Source organism: Coregonus lavaretus (genome assembly GCF_964263955.1).
Source record: "Coregonus lavaretus genome assembly, chromosome: 17".
Taxonomy (NCBI): Eukaryota; Metazoa; Chordata; class Actinopteri; order Salmoniformes; family Salmonidae; genus Coregonus; species Coregonus lavaretus.
The window spans coordinates 11,561,681-11,586,063 of NC_140004.1; the positions used below are offsets into that span (position 1 = coordinate 11,561,681).

The 24,383-nt window shown below is 44.1% G+C and overlaps 1 protein-coding gene across 3 annotated transcripts in view; it reads right to left on the reverse strand.

The window, feature by feature from the left end:
* LOC311144794 (proprotein convertase subtilisin/kexin type 5-like) overlaps positions 1-21,338 on the reverse strand; it is a 74,229-nt gene extending 52,891 nt beyond the window's left edge. For 2 of the 3 annotated variants that reach the window (XM_084180928.1, XM_084180927.1), the window contains exons 1-3: positions 20,791-21,337; positions 11,346-11,450; positions 8,740-8,886 (exon numbers count right to left, since the gene is read on the reverse strand). In XM_084180928.1, coding sequence (XP_084037054.1) covers positions 8,740-8,886; positions 11,346-11,450; positions 20,791-20,970 — 432 coding nt within the window. In that variant the 5' untranslated portion in view covers positions 20,971-21,337. Of the gene's footprint in view, positions 1-8,739; positions 8,887-11,345; positions 11,451-20,790 lie in introns of all 3 variants that reach the window. The other variant, XM_084180926.1, reaches the window with a different exon arrangement.
* Positions 21,339-24,383: the final 3,045 nt, after the last annotated feature.

The following is a 24,383-nucleotide window of genomic DNA, read 5'->3' on the forward strand; positions in this document are numbered from 1 at the left end:
TGATCATGATCATTAGAAAGCAAATTACGGACTCCTCTTTGAATCTGCGTATTTCTCCAAAGCTCAGTTGTCCTGAGTCTGCACAGAACTGCCAGGACCTGGGATCAATGGAGACACTCAAGTTTTTTAATCATGTATCTCTTGACACATTCATGAAAATAGTCATGGCCTCTAAACCCTCAAGCTGCATCCTGGACCCTATTCCAACTAAACTACTAAAAGAGCTACCGGTACTTCCTGTGCTTGGCCCTCCTACGTTGAACATAATAAATGGCTCCCTATCCACCAGATGTGTACCAAACTCACTAAAAGTGGCAGTAATAAAGCCTCTCTTGAAAAAGCCAAACCTTGACCCGGAAAATGTAAAAAAAGAAAAATCTGCATATACCGAATCTCCCATTCCTCTCAAACATTTTAGAAAAAGCTGTTGTGCAGCAACTCACTGCCTTTCTGAAGACAAATAATGTATACGAAATGCTTCAGTCTGGTTTTAGACCCATCATAGCACTGAGACTACACTCGTGAAGATGGTAAATTACCTTTAAATGGCGTCAGACCAAGGCTCTGTATCTGTCCTCGTGCTCCTAGACCTTAGCGCTGCTTTTGACACCGTCGATCACCACATTCTTTTGGAGAGATTAGAAACCCTAATTGGTCTACACGGACAAGTTCTTGCCTGGTTTAGATCTTCTGTCGGAATGATATCAGTTCGTCTCTGTGGATGGTTTGTCCTCTGACAAATCAATTGTATGTTTCGGCGTTGCTCAAGGTTTCGTTTTAGGACCACTATTGTTTTCACTATATATTCTACCTGTTGGTGATGTCATTCGGAAACACAATGTCTACTTTCACTGCTATGCGGACGACACACAGCTGTACATTGATGAAACATGGTGGAAGCCCCAAAATAGGCTACCCTGGAAGCCTGTGTTTCAGACATAAGGAAGTGGATGGCAGCCAATTTTTTACTTTTAAACTCGGACAAAACAGAGATGCTAGTTCTAGGTCCCAAGAAACAAAGAGATCTGCTGTTGGATCTGACAATTAATCTTGATGGTTGTACAGTCGTCTCAAATAAAACTTTGAAGGACCTCGGCATTACTCTGGACCCTGATCTCTCTTTTGATGAACATAAAGAATATTTCAAGGACAGCTTTTTTCCCCATCTTCGTAACATTGCAAAAATCAGAAACGTTATATCCAAAAATGATGCAGAAAAGCTAATCCATGTTTTTGTCACTTCTAGATTAGACTACTGCAATGCTCTACTCTCCGGCTGCCCGGATAAAGTACTAAATAAACTTCAGTTAGTGCTAAACACGACTGCTAGAATCCTGACTAGAACCAAACAATTTGATCATATTACTCCAGTGCTAGCCTCTCTACACTGGCTTCCTGTTAATGCTAGGGCTGACTTCAAGGTTTTACTGCTAACCTACAAAGCATTACATGGGCTTGCTCCTACCGATCTCTCCGATTTGGTCCTGCCGTACATACCTACACGTACACTACGGTCACAAGACGCAGGCCTCCTTATTGTCCCTAGAATTTCTAAGCAAACAGCTGGAAATCAGGGCTTTCTCCTATAGAGCTCCATTATTATGGAATGGTCTGCCTATCCATGTGAGAGACGCAGACTCGTTCTCGACCTTTAAGTCTTTACTGAAGAAGCATCTCTTCAGTAGATCCTATGATTGAGTGTAGTCTGGCCCAGGGGTGCGAAGGTGAATGGCAAGGCACTGGAGCGACAAACCGCCCTTGCTGTCTCTGCCTGGCCGGCTCCCATCTCTCCACTGGGATTCTCTGCCTCTGACCCTATTACGAGGACTGAGTCACTGGCTTACTAGTGCTCTTCTATGCCGTCCCTAGGAGGGGTGCGCCACTTGAGTGGGTTGAGTCACAGACGTGATTTTCCTGTCCGGTTTTGCGGTGGAGGAGATCTACTCAGCCTTGTCTCAGGGTAGTAAGTTGGTGGTCTGTTGATATCCCTCTAGTGGTGTGGGGGCTGTGCTTTGGCAAAGCGGGTGGGGTTGTATCCTGCCTGGTTGGCCCTGTCCGGGGGTATCGTCGGACGGGGCCACAGTGTCCCCCCAACCCACCCGTCTCAGCCTCCAGTATCTATGCTGCAATAGTCTATGTGCCGGGGGGCTAGGGTCAGTCTGTTATATCTGGTGTAATTCTCCTGTCTTATCTGGTGTCCTGTGTGAATTTAAGTATGCTCCCTCTATTTATCTCGCTCTCCCTCCACTCCCGGAGGACCTGAGCCCTAGGATCATGCCTCAGGACTACCTGGCCTGATGACTCCTGGCTCTCCCCAGTCCACCTGGTCGTGCTGCTGCTCAACTGTTCCGCCTGCGGCTAGGGAACCCTGACCTGTTCACCGGACATGATACCTTGTCCCGGACCTGCTGTTTTCGACTCTCTCTCTCCCTTTACTGCACCTGCTGTCTCGACCTCTGAATGCTCGGCTATGAAAAGCCAACTGACATTTACTCCTGAGGTACTGATCTGTTGCACCCTCTACAACCACTGTGATTATTATTTGACCCTGCTGGTCATCTATGAACGTTTTAACATCTTGAAGAACAACCTGGCCTTAAATGGCCATGTACTCTTATAATCTCCACCCGGCACAGCCAGAAGAGGACTGGCCACCCCTCAGAGCCTGGTTCCTCTCTAGGTTTCTTCCTAGGTTCCTGCCTTTCTAGGGAGTTTTTCCTAGCTGCTATGCTTCTACATCTGCATTGCTTGCTGTTTGGGGTTTTAGGCTGTGTTTCTGTATAGCAATTTGTGACATCTGCTGATGTAAAAAGGGCTTTATAAATACATTTGATTGATTGATTGAGCCCATAGACATAGGCCCTGTTCGAATACTTTGAAAATGCAACTTTCCCTTCTCCGTTCCTTGAAGTAATCATTGATCGGACATGTCTGGATTGGTGAACGCTATGAACTGGAGTTCTTGCTTTAACCTGTCCAATCATGCTAGATCAGTTATTAGTCCAAGGAGGAGAGGAAGGAACGGAAGCATTTGAACAGTTTTTAAATAGGTCCAGAGATGGAGGGAGAAAGTCAGTTGTAGACTAATGCCCAGGTGAACAAATGTCAACAGACGTGAACAAATGTCAACAGACGTGAACATGGACAACGACTAGTAAACAAATAGTCTCAATCTCATACATAAACAGGAAACACTCATGACTGATTATAACAGATTATGAAACTGGACAGATAAGTGGAAGCGCTAAGGTCAAAGTATTGGCATTATCTTTGCCAAGTTAACCATTGACAGAACCTAGAAGAAAAGAAAAAGACCAGAGCGCTTACCATCCGCACAGAATGTAAGGGAGTAATGATTTGTATGTGGATGTGACTAGCGACCACAAGCGAGTGAAGTATTTTTCTGTGTAGAGCTGTACAGCTTGTGTAGTCTGGACAGAGTCATTTCACACTGCTGTATGCATTTAAATCCTCTCTATGTCATTAGAAAAGGTGTGAGAAGTTGTCTAGACATTTGCCTTTGAGGCACTACACCCGCTTCTCCTTCACCCAAATTCAGATAGCTGATGTTCTGAAAGAGCTGCAAAATCTGGACCCCTACAAATCAGCTGGGCTAGACAATCTGGACCCTTTCTTTCTAAAATTAGCCACCGAAATTGTCGCAACCCCTATTACTAGCCTGTTCAACCTCTCTTTCATATCGTCTGAGATCCCCAGAGATTGGAAAGCTGCCGCGGTCATCCCCCTCTTCAAAGGGGGTGACACTCTAGATCCAAACTGTTACAGACCTATATCCATCCTGCCCTGCCTTTCGTAAGTATTTGAAAGCCAAGTTAAAAAAACAGATCACCGACCATTTCGAATCCCACCGTACCTTCTCCGCTATGCAATCTGGTTTCCGAGCTGGTCATGGGTGCACCTCAGCCACGCTCAAGGTCCTAAATTATATTATAACCGCGATCGATAAAAGACAGTACTGTGCAGCCGTCTTCATCGACCTGGCCAAGGCTTTCGACTCTGTCAATCACCGCATTCTTATTGGCAGACTAAATAGCCTTGGTTTCTCAAATGACTGCCTCCCCTGGTTCACAAACGACTTCTCAGATAGAGTTCAATGTGTCAAATCGGAGGGCCTGTGGTCTGGACCTCTGGCAGTCTCTATGGGGGTGCCACAGGGTTCAATTCTCGGGCCGACTCTATTCTCTGCGTATATATCAATGATGTCGCTCTTGCTGCTGGTGACTCTCAGATCCACCTCTACGCAGACAACACCATTTTGTATACATCTGGCACTTCATTGGACACTGTGTTAACAAACCTCCAAACGAGCTTCAATGCCATACAACACTCCTTCCGTAGCCTCCAATTGCTCTTAAACACTAGTAAAACGAAATGCATGCTCTTCAATCGAACGCTGCTTGCACCCGCCCGCCCGACTAGAATCACTACTCTCGGCGGGTCTGACTTAGAATATGTGGACAACTACAAATACCAAGGTGTCTGGTTAGACCGTAAACTCTCCTTCCAGACTCACATTAAGCATCTCCAATCCAAAGTTAAATCTAGAATCGGCTTCTTATTTCACAACAAAGCATCCTTCACTCATGCTTCCAAACATGCCCTCGTAAAACTGACTATCCTACCGATCCTTGACTTCGGCGATGTCATATACACAATAGCCTCCAACACTCTACTCAGCAAATTGGATGTAGTCTATCACAGTGCCATCCGTTTTGTCACCAAAGCCCCATATACTACCCACCATTGTGACCTGTACGCTCTCGTTGGCTGGCCCTCACTACATAGTCGTCGCCAAACCCACTGGCTCCAGGTCGTCTATAAATCACTGCTAGGCAAATCCCTGCCTTATCTTAGCTCATTGGTCACCATAGCAACACCCACCCGTAGTATGCGCTCCAGCAGGTATATCTCACTGGTCATCCCCAAAGCCAAAACCTCCTTTGGCCGCCATTCCTTCCAGTTCTCTGCTGCCAATGACTGGAACGAACTGCAAAAATCTCTGAAGCTGGAGACTCTTCTCTCCCTCACTAACTTTAAGCATCAGTTGTCAGAGCAGCTTACCGATCACTGCACATGTACACAGCCAATCTGTAATTAGCCCACCCAACTACCTCATCCCCATATTGTTATTTATTTTGCTCATTTGCACCCCAGTATCACTATTTGCACATCATCTTCTGCACATCTATCACTCCAGTGTTAATACTCAATTGTAATTACAGTGAGGGAAAAAAGTATTTGATCCCCTGCTGATTTTGTACGTTTGCCCACTGACAAAGAAATGATCAGTCTATAATTTTAATGGTAGGTTTATTTGAACCGTGAGAGACAGAATAACAACAACAAAATCCAGAAAAACGCATATAAAAAATGTTATAAATTGATTTGCATTTTAATGAGAGAAATAAGTATTTGACCCCTCTCAATCAGAAAGATTTCTGGCTCCCAGGTGTCTTTTATACAGGTAAAGAGCTGAGATTAGGAGCACACTCTTAAAGGGAGTTCTCCTAATCTCAGTTTGTTACCTGTATAAAAGACACCTGTCCACAGAAGCAATCAATCAGATTCCAAACTCTCCACCATGGCCAAGACCAAAGAGCTCTCCAAGGATGTCAGGGACAAGATTGTAGACCTATAAGGCTGGAATGGGCTACAAGACCATCGCCAAGCAGCTTGGTGAGAAGGTGACAACTGTTGGTGCGATTATTCGCAAATGGAAGAAACACAAAATAACTGTCAATCTCCCTCGGCCTGGTGCTCCATGCAAGATCTCACCTCGTGGAGTTGCAATGATCATGAGAACGGTGAGGAATCAGCCCAGAACTACATGGGAGGATCTTGTCAATGATCTTAAGGCAGCTGGGACCATAGTCACCAAGAAAACAATTGGTAACACACTACACCGTGAAGACTGAAATCCTGCAGCGCCCGCAAGGTCCCCCTGCTCAAGAAAGCACATATACATGCTCGTCTGAAGTTTGCCAATGAACATCTGAATGATTCAGAGGAGAACTGGGTGAAAGTGTTGTGGTCAGATGAGACCAAAATGGAGCTCTTTGGCATCAACTCAACTCGCCATGTTTGGAGGAGGAGGAATGCTGCCTATGACCCTAAGAACACCATCCCCACCGTCAAACATGGAGGTGGAAACATAATGCTTTGGGGGGGGTTTTCTGCTAAGGGGACAGGACAACTTCACCGCATGAAAGGGACGATGGACGGGGCCATGTACCGTCAAATCTTGGGTGAGAACCTCCTTCCCTCAGCCAGGGCATTGAAAATGGGTCGTGGATGGGTATTCCAGCATGACAATGACCCAAAACACACGGCCAAGGCAACAAAGGAGTGGCTCCAGACCTTAATCCCATAGAAAATCTGTAGAGGGAGCTGAAGGTTCGAGTTGCCAAACGTCAGCCTCGAAACCTTAATGACTTGGAGAAGATCTGCATAGAGGAGTGGGACAAAATCCCTCCTGAGATGTGTACAAACCTGGTGGCCAACTACAAGAAACGTCTGACCTCTGTGATTGCCAACAAGGGTTTAGCCACCAAGTACTAAGTAATGTTTTGCAGAGGAGTCAAATACTTATTTCCCTCATTAAAATGCAAATCAATATACAGTGGGGAAAAAAAGTATTTAGTCAGCCACCAATTGTGCGAGTTCTCCCACTTAAAAAGATGAGAGAGGCCTGTAATTTTCATCATAGGTACACGTCAACTATGACAGACAACTTGAGAAAAAAAATCCAGAAAATCACATTGTAGGATTTTTAATGAATTTATTTGCAAATTATGGTGGAAAATTAGTATTTGGTCACCTACAAACAAGCAAGATTTCTGGCTCTCACAGACCTGTAACTTCTTCTTTAAGAGGCTCCTCTGTGCTCCACTCGTTACCTGTATTAATGGCACCTGTTTGAACTTGTTATCAGTATAAAAGACACCTGTCCACAACCTCAAACAGTCACACTCCAAACTCCACTATGGCCAAGACCAAAGAGCTGTCAAAGGACACCAGAAATAAAATTGTAGACCTGCACCAGGCTGGGAAGACTGAATCTGCAATAGGTAAGCAGCTTGGTTTGAAGAAATCAACTGTGGGAGCAATTATTAGGAAATGGAAGACATACAAGACCACTGATAATCTCCCTCGATCTGGGGCTCCACGCAAGATCACACCCCGTGGGGTCAAAATGATCACAAGAACGGTGAGCAAAAATCCCAGAACCACACAGGGGGACCTAGTGAATGACCTGCAGAGAGCTGGGACCAAAGTAACAAAGCCTACCATCAGTAACACACTACGCCGCCAGGGACTCAAATCCTGCAGTGCAAGACGTGTCCCCCTGCTTAAGCCAGTACATGTCCAGGCCCGTCTGAAGTTTGCTAGAGTGCATTTGGATGATCCAGAAGAGGATTGCGAGAATGTCATATGGTCAGATGAAACCAAAATATAACTTTTTGGTAAAAACTCAACTCGTCGTGTTTGGAGGACAAAGAATGCTGAGTTGCATCCAAAGAACACCATACCTACTGTGAAGCATGGGGGTGGAAACATCATGCTTTGGGGCTGTTTTTCTGCAAAGGGACCAGGACGACTGATCCGTGTAAAGGAAAGAATGAATGGGGCCATGTATCGTGAGATTTTGAGTGAAAACATCCTTCCATCAGCAAGGACATTGAAGATGAAACGTGGCTGGGTCTTTCAGCATGACAATGATCCCAAACTCACCGCCCGGGCAACGAAGGAGTGTCAATCCTTAAGGGCCTAGCCAGTCTCCAGATCTCAACCCCATAGAAAATCTTTGGAGGGAGTTGAAAGTCTGTGTTGCCCAGCGACAGCCCCAAAACATCACTGCTCTAGAGGATATCTGCATGGAGGAATGGGCCAAAATACCAGCAACAGTGTGTGAAAACCTTGTCAAGACTTACAGAAAACGTTTGACCTGTGTCATTGCCAACAAAGGGTATATAACAAAGTCTTGAGAAACTTTTGTTATTGACCAAATACTTATTTTCCACCATAATTTGCAAATAAATTCATTAAAAATCCTACAATGTGATTTTCTGGATTTTTTTTTCTAATTTTGTCTGTCATAGTTGACGTGTACCTATGATGAAAATTACAGGCCTCTCTCATCTTTTTAAGTGGGAGAACTTGCACAATTGGTGGCTGACTAAATACTTTTTTCCCCCACTGTATAACATTTTTGACATGCGTCTTTCTGGATTTTTTTGTGTTATTCTGTCTCTCACTGTTCAAATAAACCTACCATTAACATTATAGACTGATCATTTCTTTGTCAGTGGGCAAACGTACAAAATCAGCAGGGAATCAAATACTTTTTTCCCCTCACTGTATTTTGCACTATGGCCTATTTATTGCCTTACCTCCATAACTTACTACATTTGCACACACTGTATATAGATTTTCTATTTTTCTATTGTGTTATTGACTGTACGTTTTTGTTTATCCCATATGTAACTGTGTGTTGTTGTTGTTTTTAATTGCACTGCTTTGCTTTATCTTGGCCAGGTCACAGTTGTAAATGAGAACTTAACCTACCTGGTTAAATAAAGGTGAAATAAAAATAAATAAACAACCAAGAGTCACTCTCACACACCCCCTGTGGACCCTCCATTAAGTAGGTCATGGTGGTGGTGAGTCTGGTGACCCTTGACCCTGAGTGCTGGGGTATGGCCTGATCTGCATACTCACTATGTACCACATACTGCTCCACTTGGCGTCGTTGAAGAAGATGGACTGGGCGGGGCTAGTCTGGGCGGGGCTAGAGAGAGGGTGAGGGGCCGCCTTGTAATCCCTCTTGATCCGCCTCTTCACCACCTGCTGCTGAATCCACTCCACCTAAAACAGAGGGCATACCATTGGACAGTGAGTAAAAACAATATCAAACATCCAATCACTGAACGGGAATATGCAGGATTTATGGGCAAGCATGTTTTGGGTGGACAATGGGAGATGGAGGGATGTGCGTGGAGAAATACATTAACAAAGTAAAACACTGGCTGACAGACAAGTGTGCACATAAATGTGAACATATGCATGTGCATGCGCGCGCGTGCACACACTACATCTCAGGTCACATCAATCTCTCAAACCGAATCTCTCACAGAATTCCTTGGCTCATCTCAGAAATGTGGGAGCAATGGGTAGGATTTTTTCAGATTTCGAAATCGGGATGATGGACAAGGAAATCTCAAACCTGGCCAGATTAGAGCCTTATACTTGATAGGTAGCTAAATAAATGACTGTTGCCTCTCACTTTCACACAAGGTAGCCTAATCGTTCAGGTAAAACAAGAAAAAAAGAGGTGATCGACTTCATACAATTTTTTTTTTAACAAAAATTAAAATGGGTAGTGATGTAGACAATCATATGAGAGTGAATGACCTATTTAAAAAATCTGTCAGTTTCTCCAGAGAGCGGAGGAGAGAAAAGAGAGCGGAGGAGGGAAAAAACATTGAGAAAAGAGAGAGATGGTGGTAGACCAAGAAAAACACAGGCAGAAAGATTGAAGGGGGGTGGGGAACACTGAGGGAGAGAGAGAGATTTCATAACCTAGGATGTAGTTATGAAGTCTAAAAAGGAAAGAGAAAAAATAATAATTTAACAGTGCTGGAGGGCGATCAGACTGGTGTTAATGCTTAGACAAGACAGCAGGCGGAAGTCTCTGCTCATTTTACACTGTCATTAACATCAGCTTCAAAGCAACCGTTTACACACCTCACTAAGCTCAGAACAACAGCGCCATCAGTATGTGTGTGTCTATCTCTGGCTCTGCCTACACCATGTCTATGTCCGTGTGTTTGTGCATGACGAGCGTAAGCCTTATGCAGCAGTCCTCAGACAGTCAACTGGACAGGAGGTCTGACCCCAGCAGCCAGTCATCCATTAGCTCCACCACTGACCTGAGAGTGCACTAAGAGGGAGAGGAACCGGATCTGATCCCTCTTCCTTCAGATGGTGAACTGGACTGGGGGCTTTTGAAATACGACTGCTTCTGCTTTGCCCCTTCTTAAGGGTTTGCAGGTGGCTCCGTCTCTATTGCAGTCTCTCCCTCTCTCACTGACTGGGTCAGTAACCAAGGGCAACCAGGACCCAAAAGGGCCAGCCGTACAGAAGGAGCGTCAGTTGAAGTCAGACTTTTGTAATCATGATCACTGATCTGACATGAAAGTATAGGTAGAAGTGATGGGGTCCTTGCCTATACCTATCCAAATCTGTTATAAATCAGTGATTACTCTGAGGAAGTCCCATGTGGCTCAGTTGGTAGTGCATCGCGCTTGCAATGCCAGGGCTGTGGGTTCGAAAATGCATGCACTCACTTACTGTAAGTCGCTCTGGATAAGAGTGTCTGCTAAATAAATAAATAAATATATTTTTTTTGTATTTGAATGGGGTAAAAGGTCCCTACGGTGAGGTCACACTCAAGCACCTCTTCTCCAAGCCATGGAGACCTGCGTGCCAACAGGTAGACCGCACAACGTACACACACAAGGTGTGCCCGCTACACCCAGACTCGCACACAAACACACAGAGATGACTTGCATTATACAACTAAGCATAACAACGTGATTAGTTCTATAACATTTTAGTCATTTAGCAGACGCTCTTATCCAGAGCGACTTACAGGAGCAATTAGGGTTAAGTGCCTTGCTTAAGGGCACATCGACAGATTTTTCACCTAGTCGGCTCGGGGATTAGAACCAGCGACCTTTCAGTTACTGGCACAACGCTCTTACCCACTAAGCTTCCTGCCCAAAATCAGCACGAAAGGAGACTGGCATCAGAATGATAGGACACTGATCCCTGAAAAGTAGTGATGGGAACAGACGGACTCCCAGCTCAGACTGCAGGGCCAGCTGACATCATTTACACATCTCCTTCCTGTCAACCCCTCACACAGGAGAGAAACCAGAGGAAGAAGAGAGGCAAAGAGAACACTGCTCTCTCTCGCTCCCTCTCTCTCTCCCCCTCTCTCCCTCCCTCCCTCCATGAACTGTGATGCCTGTCAATGCAAAACTGCCTCCTGCCCAGAGGGAAGTATTGTGGAATATGTTCAAAATGGCCAATGTTTCAAGTGAGTATAATACATCTCACATTGATGACAACTATGCTCAGCGGTGCTATGGTTGGTAGACTTTTCGGCGGTGTGCTGAACTCCAATTGTGCCCTGGACTGTACGCATCATCAGGGCAAGACCAACGGCGGTGTTCTGAGACTCATCAATAATGCAGGCGGGTGTCGAAGACCCCGCTGGGCGGCCTGCGAACACTGTGAGGTGGCGATCGGGATAGGCTTACCTTGGGCTCCATCGAGATGAAGCTGTGGCCACCGCGACTGGAGAGCGTTGACCTTTTGATGGTCCTGCTGTGAAAAAAGTGATAGTGGTCCTTCAGGTCGCCAATCTGCCGAGGAAAACACACGTGATCAGTCTACAGTAAATACGTTGGTTGCATCCGGAATGCAGTGAATAGGGTGCCATTTCAGATGCATGCATTCACTTTTATGTACCAAGAAGACATCAGGGGGTGGCATTATGAATGTAAATGAGACAAAATTAACATTTATTTGGTTCATAATGAGCAGTAAAGACGTCAACCGAGTTGACGGGAACCACAAACCTCCTAAACAAGACAGACAGAGAGAGAGACAGACATGAGGCAAGCAAAGGGTGATTAACTTCAATAATTCAGAGGTAGATTATCAAACTGTCATGGCTACCAGGTGTCATATACTCTTTACAGGAGCTACCTGAGGGCCCATATCACGCCTGTATATCCTTTCAGGCAACTCACAACAATAGTTCACCCCATAATACAATGAGTCGTATTCATTAGGGTACACCGTAAGAAAACATTGCATAACGTTTTGCAGCGGAAAACAAGAGTTTCTTATTAGACAAGTTCAGGTAGTCCTTCCCTCTTGCAGTAGCATAGGGTCATTTCCATGTAAAAGGACCCATAAGCACCAACCAACATGTGAAGTTTATAGGAGCATATCAAATTTGGTGTCAACTGAAAGCAGAGTCTATATTTTGGGGAAATGAAGCAATAGATACGTTTTTCAACCATTTTCCATCCTAAAAATGTGGAATAAGCGAAGACTTTGATTTCTGGTCACACAGATGGAAAAGGGGTCTTAAAAACATCTCCTATAGAGTCTTAAAAAGGTATTAGAAATACATCAAAACACAATAATGTTACAGTAAATGCCCCTACCAACTAATATCAACATTTATATTTAGTTTTGCAGAAATGATTTGCATTTTGTACGTTTTAGAAATATTGCCTAGTGTCTTGTCATTCTGTTACCAAAAACCCACGTTTAAGATATTTTCTAATTTCTCTCCCTCGAGGGAGGATTATGAAAGTTCACAGAAGTAACAAGTAAAAGGTAAACCTACCAATTAGTTAGTGTTTTTACTGATAACAATCTTGTTTATGAATTATTACGTTTTTTAAATGCGTCACTCTGTTACCAAATAGGAAAATCTGTAACAAAATGACTGCAATTGAATTGGCCACAATGTGAAATCATAGTAGTCACAAACCACAGTTGCAGTAGAGCACAGTACAGTAAAGAAAAGTATAGTATAGTTAAATACAGTACAGTTCAGTAGAGCACACATGAGTAGAGTACAGTATAATGTAATATACTCTACTGTACTCTATGGTACTTTTCTTCACTGTACTTTTCTTTACTGTACTGTGCTGTCCAAACACGTGAAACATAGACGTCTGATTGGTACAGATTTGGTCCGGTCCGGACCAACCAAATGTGGTCTTGCTTGGGGGCGGAGCTTATTAGAATAATAGCCAGTGAGTAGAATTATACCCGAACATGCAATGGAGGATATTACATTTTCTACCTTGGTGTACCTATTCAGGATACATCATCATGACGAGAATGACTTTCATATGCATTTCTGTTTAGTACAGCTCAAGGACCCATGATGTCATTCTGTTACCGTCATTCTGTTACCAGGATCGCTTACTGTAGTTCAATACCCAAAATACATTTTTCAAACTCAAGATATCATTGCTGACACCCCATTATTTCTGCAGACATCTTTTAATCTTAATTCGTAGTAGATATTTAACATAGTTTTTGGAAAACGTGGTCACATAAACTGAGGGAGATTTTACTGTAATTCTGTTACCAAAAGTTGCATCTGCACTGTTCCTAATGTAAATGTGTTTTAGTAAAATTGTCTGTGGCAATTGTTAAAAGTAGACTTCTGCATATACACAGAATATACCAAACATTAGGAACACCTTCCTAATATTGAGTTACACCCCCCCCTTTTGCCCTCAGAACAGCCTCAAATCGTCGGGGCATGGACTCTACAAGGTGTCGAAAGTGTTCCACAGGGATGCTAGCCCATGTTGACTCCAATGCTACCCACAGTTGTGTCAAGTTGGCTGGATGTCCTTTGGGTGGTGGACCATTCTTGATACACACGGGAAACTGAGCTTGAAAAACCCAGCAGTGTTGCAGTTCTTGACACAAACCGATGCGTCTGGCACCTACTACCATACCCCGTACAAAGGCACAAATCTTTTGTCTTGCCCATTCACCCTCTGAATGGCACACATACACAATCAATGTCTCAAGGCTTAGAAATCCTTCTTTAACCGGTCTCCTCCCCCTCATCGACAATGTTTGAAGTGGATTTAACAAGTCACATCAATAAGGGATCATAGCCTTCACTTGGATTCACCTGGTCAGTCCATGTCATGGAAAGAGCAGTGTACATATGGTTTCTGATGGTTTTTGCTTGGCATACATTCTAAAGTGAAAAAATGAGTCTCAGCGTCACTGTTACAGTGGAATTGCCCATAGACCGCGTTCTGACCGCGTCACTGTCAGAACGTGGAAGACACAAGGCAACAGCAGGTAGCCTATATCATACCCAAAAGCGTCCGGGCTCCAGAAAGACATGAAGCCCAACATTCTAAAATTGTAAATGTCGAAATCCAAATAAAGACATTTCTGACTTAATCTTTGGTCTCACAACAACTTCCCTCCACCTCACACAGCAAGAGATAAATGGTGCATTTGGATGCTGTCGGAAATTCGGAGGTACGAGTGTGACAAGTGAGACAACTGAAGGACCTCCGAGCGAGTTGGTAGGGGAAAGGGAATGGTTTGGGATTCAGCAATAACCAGTTCACTACCTGCTTAAAAATTGAGAAAGCCCTCATGCTAAAACAAGCTTTGTGTCAAGTACGCCCTCTATCCAACTCTATGTGCCACAATGATGAAACCCGAGTTTACGAATTGTAGCGTTCCATCATTAGCTGTGTTTCCATGAACTTGTTCAATTATTTTCTGTTGCAATTTCAAAAGTTTATATAGAAAATAGATGCAACAATTGCCTACTGCGGTGCGTTTCCATTTAACTTTCTTGTATGGATAAAACAGCTGGATGTAATGAGTCACACCAACAACAACAAAAAACTTGCGCAAAAACCTATTGTCAAATAAAAATGAAGTGGTTGAAGTGTTTCCATTACCCATTTAGGCAAATTGCACATTAATAAATTGGCGACAGCCTGTATGCCCTCCCACCTATCGGTTTCATGTCACAGGTAGCCTCCAACTGCTCTTAAACACTAGTAAAACTAAATGCATGCTCTTCAACCGAACGCTGCTTGCACCCGCCCACCCGACTAGAATCACTACTCTCGACGGGTCTGACCTTGAGTATGTGGACAACTACAAATACCTAGGTGTCTGGTTAGACTGTAAACTCTCCTTCCAGACTCACATTAAGAATCTCCAATCCAAAGTTAAATCTAGAATCGGTTTCCTATTTCGCAACAAAGCCTCCTTCACTCATGCTGCCAAACATGCCCTCGTAAAACTGACTATCCTACCGATCCTTGACTTCGGCGATGTCATTTACAAAATAGCCTCCAACACTCTACTCAGCAAATTGGATGTAGTCCATCACAGTGCCATCCGTTTTGTCTCCAAAGCCCCATATACTACCCACCACTGTGACCTGTACGCTCTTGTTGGCTGGTCCTCACTACATATTCGTCACCAAACCCACTGGCTCCAGGCCATCTATAAATCACTGCTAGGCAAATCCCCGCCTTATCTTAGCTCACTGGTCACCATAGCAACACCCACCCGTAGTATGCGCTCCAGCAGGTATATCTCACTGGTCATCCCCAAAGCCAACACCTCCTTTGGCCGCCATTCCTTCCAGTTCTCTGCTTGAGACTGGAACAAACTGCAAAAATCTCTGAAGCTGGAGACTCTTATCTCCCTCACTAACTTTAAGCATCAGTTGTCAGAGCAGCTTACCGATCACTGCACCTGTACACAGCCCATCTGAAATTAGCCCGCCCAACTACCTCATCCCTATATTGTTCTTTATTTTGCTCATTTGTACCCCAGTATCTCTATTTGCACATCATCTCTTGCACATCTATCATTCCAGTGTTAATACTAATTGTAATTATTTTGCACTATAGCCTATTTATTGCCTTACCTCCATAACTTGCTACATTTGCACACACTGTATATATATTTATTTCTGTTGTATTTTTGACTTTGTTTTGTTTTACCCCATATGTAACTCTGTGTTGTTGTTTTTAATCGCACTGCTTTGTTTTATCTTGGCCAGGTCGCAGTTGTAAATGAGAACTTGTTCTCAACTGGCTTACCTGGTTAAATAAAGGTTAAATAAAAATAAATAAACAGGTCGCCAGCGAAAATCAGCATGGATAGAATGCAAGGACTGACAAATATTTGCCATAATTCTCATGTGCCGATGTATCACCACGGTCTGTGCCATGGTGAAATTTGCGCTCCTCTAGATCTGAAATAATTGGATGGTGAAACTTGCATCCAGCCAACCAGTAAAGCAAGGCGAATCAATTCAGGCATTCTTGAAAGTCGGGACAATCCTTGTCTTGCAAATTATATATATTTTCAAATGTAACAATGTTTCTTTGCAAGGAGTAGGCATAGAATTAAAATAGCGGAACCCTTCCCTATGGGCGGTAAATCATTGGATCTGATTAATTTGATTCAATGCAATTCAATCTTTGATGACTGCAACTATAGAAACAACATTTATGAGCCATTGTCAACTTCCCATCTGGTTATTTTGCTCCCAGCTCACTGTCAACCTGTTTACATATAGGCTATGGATTTCATACAGAAAAATTATTTGTTTGCAAATGCAACTGGGGCCATTACATCACGTGCCCTGCATACCTTTAAAATGATTCGGCACTCATAATTTTTTCGAAAAACGCAGTTTCTAACAGCTGCATGCCTTCCTCCCTCTCCATTCATATGTGGTTGTTTGTGTCTCAATGTACATTGTATGTTCCCATCTCTCTTCCTCAATTTCACCATCACATGCATATCAAATGATTGTCCTAAATAAACAACCTATTTTCATCCTGAAAAAAACCAATACAAAATCATGGTAGCTTGTTGGGTGTCCAAAATAATAACCCACATATATGCACCTTTTGTGCAAGCTTGATATTCATCACAGCCAACAGTACCTCTACTTAAGGTCTGACTGTGTGGGGTCCGCATTTGTGTGTGTGTATATACACACACAACCGGCACAGCTGGTGTCAAAGTTCAGGTTAGAAGACTGGAGCGATATTGCCCCATGGGAGCGTCTTTCAGAGGTTTACCCAAGCAGGAAGTGAAGGAACCCCTCTGTCTATTAGGTGTCAAAGTCCAATGAGCACTCCATATTCACATGGAAATGAAGGGGTGAGGGGCTGCACACACTGGAATACCATTTTTTGGGGGGGGTTGGGGGGGGCACTAGACTCAATTCCCGTAAAGGAGAGGGGGGGGGGGGTAAATCACCACTATATACCTAGGGAGAAAGATTGGCGGGAGGTTTGAGGGCTGGCTGACCCTGCTATTGCTGTTTTTGACTACTAGTCTAGGATACTCATTTTCAACCTGTCAGAATACGTAGTATGGCTTTCTTCGTGGATAGAGAGCGAGTGCTTTGGATTGCCTCGTGGTTGCTAGATATTTCTCCCATATAGACCACCGCCCTGTTAAATGCGTGGGTTGCTAAGCAACCACATGTTGCCTACTCTGAACTTGCATGGGCCTCTCTGATCATAAGGACAATTGTTGAACAACAAAATGACGTCCCTTTTAAATCCAGCATGTGTGACCATATCTCCTCTAGGCTATAGCATCTTGTTCCCAGTATTGTACCTGAAATCAGTTATGGATTGGAGTGGGAAGGGTTGCTGGTGAATGTAGCATGTTCCTTGGGAAGGACACCAACAGGGCCATAACAGATAGGCAAAAGGTTTGAAACACTCAGTGCAAATCACATTATCAACCCCTCGGCAACATCAATGCATGCTTTCCAGTCTTCTTTTACTGTGGCCACTTATACAATTACAAGTGCTTCAGGTTCAAAGGTTGTTAAAAGATTATCTTATCTTAAAGTGCTCATTAAGGGGTCCTAGTCTCAACATCCACAACTGATAGCCGATGATAGTAAGATCATTAACCCATAAGAGTCTAAGCCCTGTATAAGCTGGGGGAGGGGGTTCTACTAAGCTACAGTACGTGTTTGTGAGAGTCTCACCTTCCCATAGAGGGGTCATAATAGTTTTTGTAGGCCAAACCGTTCGGACACTACAGACGATTTTGTGAGAAGACCAATTTTCGGGATGTCTCATGGTCTGACAAACACCGCTTTAGCTCTGTCACCTTTCACCACAGATGCGTAAGTGCGACATAAGCGGATGCGGTGGTTTGAGACGCAGCCAATGCAAAAAAACAGATCTCTCCAGCTTAAACTGTGGATTTTTATGGGGATTTTTTATTATGCTAATTAGATAACCGTGGGAGCGTGACCTTTTAACAGGTTAACATTCACAAGGCCGCAGGGCCAGACGGATTACCAGGACGCATACTCAGAGTATGCGCTGACCAGCTGGTAAGTGTCTTCACTGACATTTTCAACCTGTCCCTGACTGGTTGAAAATTATAGTCCCTGTGCCCAAGAACGCCAAGGTAACCTTTCTAAATGACTATCGCCCCGTAGCTCATCTGTAGCCATGAAATGCTTTGAAAGGCTGGTCATGGCTCAACACCATCATCCCAGACACCCTGGACCCACTCCAATTCGCATACGGCCCTTCAGTAGTGCCTGCTTAGTCCTCTCCTGTACTCCCTGTTCACCCACGACTGCATGGCCATGCACAACAACTACATCATTAAGTTTGCTGATGACACGACGGTGGTAGGCCTGATCACTGACGACGATGAGACAGCCTATAGGGAGGAGGTCAGAGACCTGGCAGTGTGGGAGAGGACAACAACCTCTCCCTCAACGTCAGCAAGACAAAGGAGCTGATCGTGGATTACAGGAAATCAGATTGTGGACTATCTGCACCATTGAGAGCATCTTGACTGGCCGCATCACCGCTTGGTATGGCAACTGCTTGGCATCTGACCGCAAGGCACTACAGTGGGTAGTGCGTACGGCCGAACTCTCTGCCACCCAGGAACTCTATACCAGGCGATGTCAGAGGAAGGCCCTAAAAATGGTCAAAGCCACCCAAGTCACAGACTGTTCTCTCTGCTACCGTACGGAAAGCGGTACCGATGCACCAAGTCTGAACCAACAGGACCCTGATCAGCTTCTACCCACAAGCCATAAGACTGCTAAATAGTTAGTTAAATAGTTCACCAAATAGCTACCCGGACTATCTGCACTGACCCTTTTTGCACTAACTTTTTGACTCCTCACATACGCTGATGTTACTGTTTACTATCTGTCAGTTTTATTCCTAGTTCTTTGTACATACTCTACGTGGCCATAAGTATGTGGACACATGCTTGTCGAACATGTCATTCCAAAATCATGGGCATTAATATGGAGTTGGTCCCCCCTTTGCTGCTATAACAGCCTCCACTCTTCTGGGAAGGCTTTAAACTAGATGTTGGAACATTGCTGTGGGGACTTGCTTCCATTCAGCTACAAGAGCATTAGTGAGGTCTGGCACTGATGTTGGGCGATTAGGCCTGGCTCGCAGTCAACGTTCCAATTCATCCCAATGGTATTCGATGGGGTTGAGGTCAGGGCTCTGTGCAGGCCAGTCAAGTTCTTCCACACCAATCTAGACAAACCATTTCTGTATGGACCTTGCTTTGTGCATGGGGGCATTGTCATGCTGAAACAGGAAAGAGCCTTCCCCAAACTGTTGCCACAAAGTTTGAAGCACAGAATCGTCTAGAATGTCATTGTATGCTGCAGCGTTAAGATTTCCCTTCACTGGAACTAAGGGGCCTAGCCCGAACCATGAAAAAACTGCCCCAGAGCTTTATTCCTCCTCCACCAAACTTTACAGTTGGCCCTATGCATTGGGGCAGGTAGCGTTCTACTGCCATCCTCCAAACCCAGATTAGTCCGTTGGACTGCCAGATGGTGAAGCATGATTCATAACTCCAGAGAACGCGTTTCCACTGCTCCAGAATCCAATGGCGGCGAGCTTTACACCACTCCAGCCAACGCTTGGCATTGTGCATGGTGATCTTAGGCTTGTGAGCGGTGTTCAGCCATGTAAACCCATTTCATGAAGCTCCCAAACGAACAGTTATTGTGCAGACATTGCTTCCAGAGGCAGTTTGGAACTCGGTAGGGAGTGTTGCAACCGAGGACAGACGATTTTTACACGCTTCAGCACTCGGCAGTCCTGTTCTGTGAGCTTGTGTGGCCTATCACTTTGCGTCTGAGCCATTGTTTCTCCTAGATGTTTCCACTTCACAATAACAGCACTTACAGTTGACCGGGGAAGCTCTAGCAGGGCAGAAATGTGACGAACTGACTTGTTGGAAAGGTAGCATCCTATGACGGTGCCACGTTGAAAGTCACTGAGCGCTTCAGTACGGGCCATTCTTCTGCCAAAGTCTGTCTATGGCTGTGTGCTCGGATTTATACACCTTTCAGCAACGGGTTTGGCTGAAATAGCCAAATACGAGCATTTGAAGGGCTGTCCACACGCAACACTACATGAACAAAAATATCTAACTCAATTACCTCGTACCCCTGCACATCGACACAGTACTGGTACCTCTTGTATATAGCGAAGTTATCGTTACTCATTGCGTATCTATTACTACTTGTTTAACTTTTTCTACTATTTCTCTATTTTCTTTCTCACTAAGCATTTAACTGCTAGTCCACACCTGTTGTTTACGAAGCATGTGAGGAATAAAACATTTTTTAAATTGATTTGAAATTTTATTTGATCATGCAGGCCCATATTAGTTTGAGACATGAAATACTAGACAGTAACTGTTGCGTGTGGGCACCTGTTGTCCCACTGTTGTAGAGCCTAATCACTACACTACCCCTTTCTCTCGCTTCATTCATGTCATTGTCTGTCCCGTTTGTGATAGGCTGATCCCCGCCACACACACACACACACACACACACACACACACACGCCAGATACTATCCCGGGTTCAAGTTTCAAGTTTTAATCAAGGCACATTAGAGTAGAGGTAGCGCGTTCGGGCTGGCCCTGTGCGAGGACTCTCCGCTGTGGCCCCGGGCGGCTAACCTTGACGTTTGAACTTCAATCGGACTGACAATGAAACGCCACGGTTCAATATCAAAATATGTTTCAATTATCAAATAAAAACACTAGTGCAGCATTTTACTTTGAAAGTCGTTTGGAAAAAAACGAAATTATATAACTTTGAGAAGAACCACAAACATACCTGACCCATATTCTTATAGCCATATTTGCCCGCTATCCGATCAGCGATGTCGGGTCCACCGTTTATCCGTACAGCCCAATGGTTGCTGTAAATCCGAGCTTTGCACGGGGCAGACGTAAAACCAAGCAAGAGCGCCAGGATGCACATCAAGACTATTCTCAAAGCGCCGTTCCAAACCATCTTCCTCAACTTTTCCCCCGAGCCTCCCGTGTCTCCCTCCTCCGACTAGGCAAACAATCAAACTTCTCTTCTCGCCGCAGGCAGAGCAAGCAAGATTCTCGTATAACTGTTCGCGCCACATAGACTACACGCAATGAAAGAAAAAAACGGAAACCGAAAATGCCTCAAAAGCCCGTTAGACGGTCTTGTTCTGTGTTCTCCGCGTGCATGGAGAGTTCGAAGTTTGCGTTTGTCTGAGTACTTCTCCTTCGCAACAGTGGGGGTAGTCTGTCTGAATACAGTGCTCTGGGTTAATTTCTTTCCCCCAGAACTCGGATGTTTGTTCTCAATCTCTCTTTAAAGTGGCGAAAAAACTAGCGACACTGAAGAGCAGAAACTAATGCTGCGTTCGTAACCAAGTGGGAGATGGAAATTTACCAATTGAATTCGGAAATACCAGTTGGATGCCTTCATGTACTTTGAACTCGTTGAGAAACGCCAATAGGCTAATGGGCCAACAAGCTGTGTAAACCATAAACTAAAAGTTCAGCTATCATGCTTATAAACACATTATATAGTTCAAAAACCATATTAATAGATTGCTTTTTAGAAATAATGTTTTGTTACATTAACTGCCGAAAATGCTGTTATGGTGGCCATTTCCTTAGTGGGTGACGTCAGAGGTCAGCATGTGGGAGTAGTCGGAGCTCAGGGATAATAGAAGAGTTTCCCACTAGTAATTACCAATTGGAGGGCCGTTGAAATGGATGTTTCCCAGTCATATGTTGTAAAATCCCACTTTCCACTTGGTTACAAATGCAGCATAACCCTCGGGGCTACCAGCGCTCTGCTGGGTCTTAAAGGCACACCAAATTTGATCTCAAGCTGGTCTCTCTGATACTGTATCTAATTTATGACTGAGAGACAGTGTTAGCCCGTTTGAATTGGCCTACTATAGGCTATTGTTATGTTCTAAATGTTTGATATAACAGAATATTGCAGGCTGAGTTAATGTGATTTGGAACAACGTGCCAGACTTTGTTACTTTGTAGGCCTAACTATTTAAATTGTTACAAATAATTTCCGTTAGCATTGCAACATAGTTGCACAAAACAGGGAAAACATTTTACGCACTGGACTGGGTTTATTAGGCCTATAGCCTAAAAGACAAGATGGAAATTGTGAAAATCCCTTGTGTAGATTGTTATCATGAAGATCCCAAGCCAGTAATAACTCATTATTGCCACCACCTCTCTCATCAGTGTTCAGCTTCATTAAAGATGTCACGGTAGTAGGCTAATGGTGTCATTATTGAGGTTGGCGTTATTTGTCGGCCAATTTGAGGCCTATTGATTCATAGGTTCTTGTTTTCGTAGCAGTTGCTTGGAGTAACACCGCAGCATGCCAGGGACGGTGCACACAGAAAAACTCTGTTCCGCCTCAAACACAAGTAGCAAATCAGCATAATTGCTCTAATTGCGGCCAATTTCTTGGTGAATGGACCCCGCTGTCAAATCTAACAACAAGTAGGGGACAATAATATCTCACGGTCCTCCAAAATGAGATGAAAGGAACCAGAACACTCCATGACCGCGAGCATTCAGTGCAAGGACAGACTTGTAATTTAAAGCATTGAAAGGAGAAAAAACAGGCAATGATTTGAGAATGAAATCAACTACCCAGCTCACGAGCCCCACATTCACTGTGTGGCCTCACTGCTGGGGGGCCAAATCCAGCCCCCCTATTCGGGAATGAACCGAGTGAACCCCACAAAACATCTTTGTCGACACCATCTGAGAGAGCAGTAGCGAGTGACAACAAACATTGGCATTCCTGCGTACATTCCTGCTCAAGTTCATTGAAATGTTCAAGATCGAGCCTACATCCACCATTGAGACGCCACTATTAGCCTATTTTGAGCCATTGTGTGACACGGTACTAGTTGAGCTGGATAGAAACATCAAGTCTGAGGCAACAGAGTTATACCAGCCTATATAACCTAAATATATTATCTTCACATAAGGGGGGCTTGGTTCTTTAGTTGGGCCCCATTATTGGGTTTTCTCTGTCATGAAAAGGCCTCCTCAGTTTTATTCACCTGTACATGGAATATATTGAAGATATGGTTGAAGATTTTTTTTAAAGTGCCCCCTTAAAAATACAAAGCCAATCGTATTGCTATACAGGGGCTATCTATTGCACAACATATTAAACATTAGTCCTCCTACTACAACAGTATACAGGGCCAGAGTGATTCATTCCTGAGAAGCAGTAGCCTCATACTACCATGATGATCTTGCAAGCTTACATTCTGTTTTGCTACAAGGATTCAGTGATTGATTGATGAAGTGAAACGAGAGTGCAGCATTAAGGCTGGTTGTGTATCAGGCTAGAGAAGCAGAGCCCTGCTGGAAACCAGAAGCATGAGTTCATTAACAAGTGGCTAAGGTTAATAAGTGTATAGGTTGTATGTTGGGAGCTTTTGGGAAAGAGCACAGTTAGAAAGATATGGCATATAGAAGCAAACCGGATGGACATCATGAAAATGATCAGAGAGGTTGAGAGTAGAAGAAGTTCAGGAGAAAAAACAAACAAAATATAATTATTGTAAAATTGACTGTGTCCATAAAATGTAGATAGTAAGTATAAGCTGGAAGTAGAGGCCTAAGCATTGTTGTTCCCTAATTTACCCCAAGTAGGGAAAGGGTGGCGGGGTTGGAAAGTAATAAAGGGGAGTATATATATAAAAAACATGGGGTATTGGAAGTGATGCAGACAATTAGATTGATGGAAGTTACAATCTATCTGCAATATTAAGATGATCTACCCCCCCCCCCCCCCCCCAAGGTTATACACATTCATAATGATCAAGACAAATCAGGATGGAGATAGCCAGTCATGGCTTTTTAATAAGAAGGACTATTCAAACTGTCTGTCTCACACTACCTCTCTCTCTATCCGGACCTTCCTTTCTTCTTTCCTCTTGCTTGCACCCTCCTTCCCCACTCTCTCTCTGGGTGGGCTTCCAGAAAGCGAGATTTTACTTTGACCTCTGACCCAAGAGCTGTGTAGACTTCTGCAGTTGAGCACAATGGCACCAGCCACTCACCCTCCCTCGTCCTGTCTCGTTTGGATCGGAATATGGAGCTCTATTCTGTGGGCCACAAGATTCTTCTTTGTTTTGTTGAAATATAATATATATGGATACATACAGTACTACTACCTTCTATCATGTAGCTCAGAGAACACTGTCTGCACCTACACATAATCAGGGTACTTGTATATGGTAAGACAGTTGTATGGGTCATTCCACAAAATGAGTGCCTTTGCGTCCCTTTAATATTTTAAGTAGAAATTGTGCACCAACATAGAATTTAAAAGCTTGTTATATTCAATGAAGTGCCCTTTAATATAGACCACATGGGCTGCGTTTA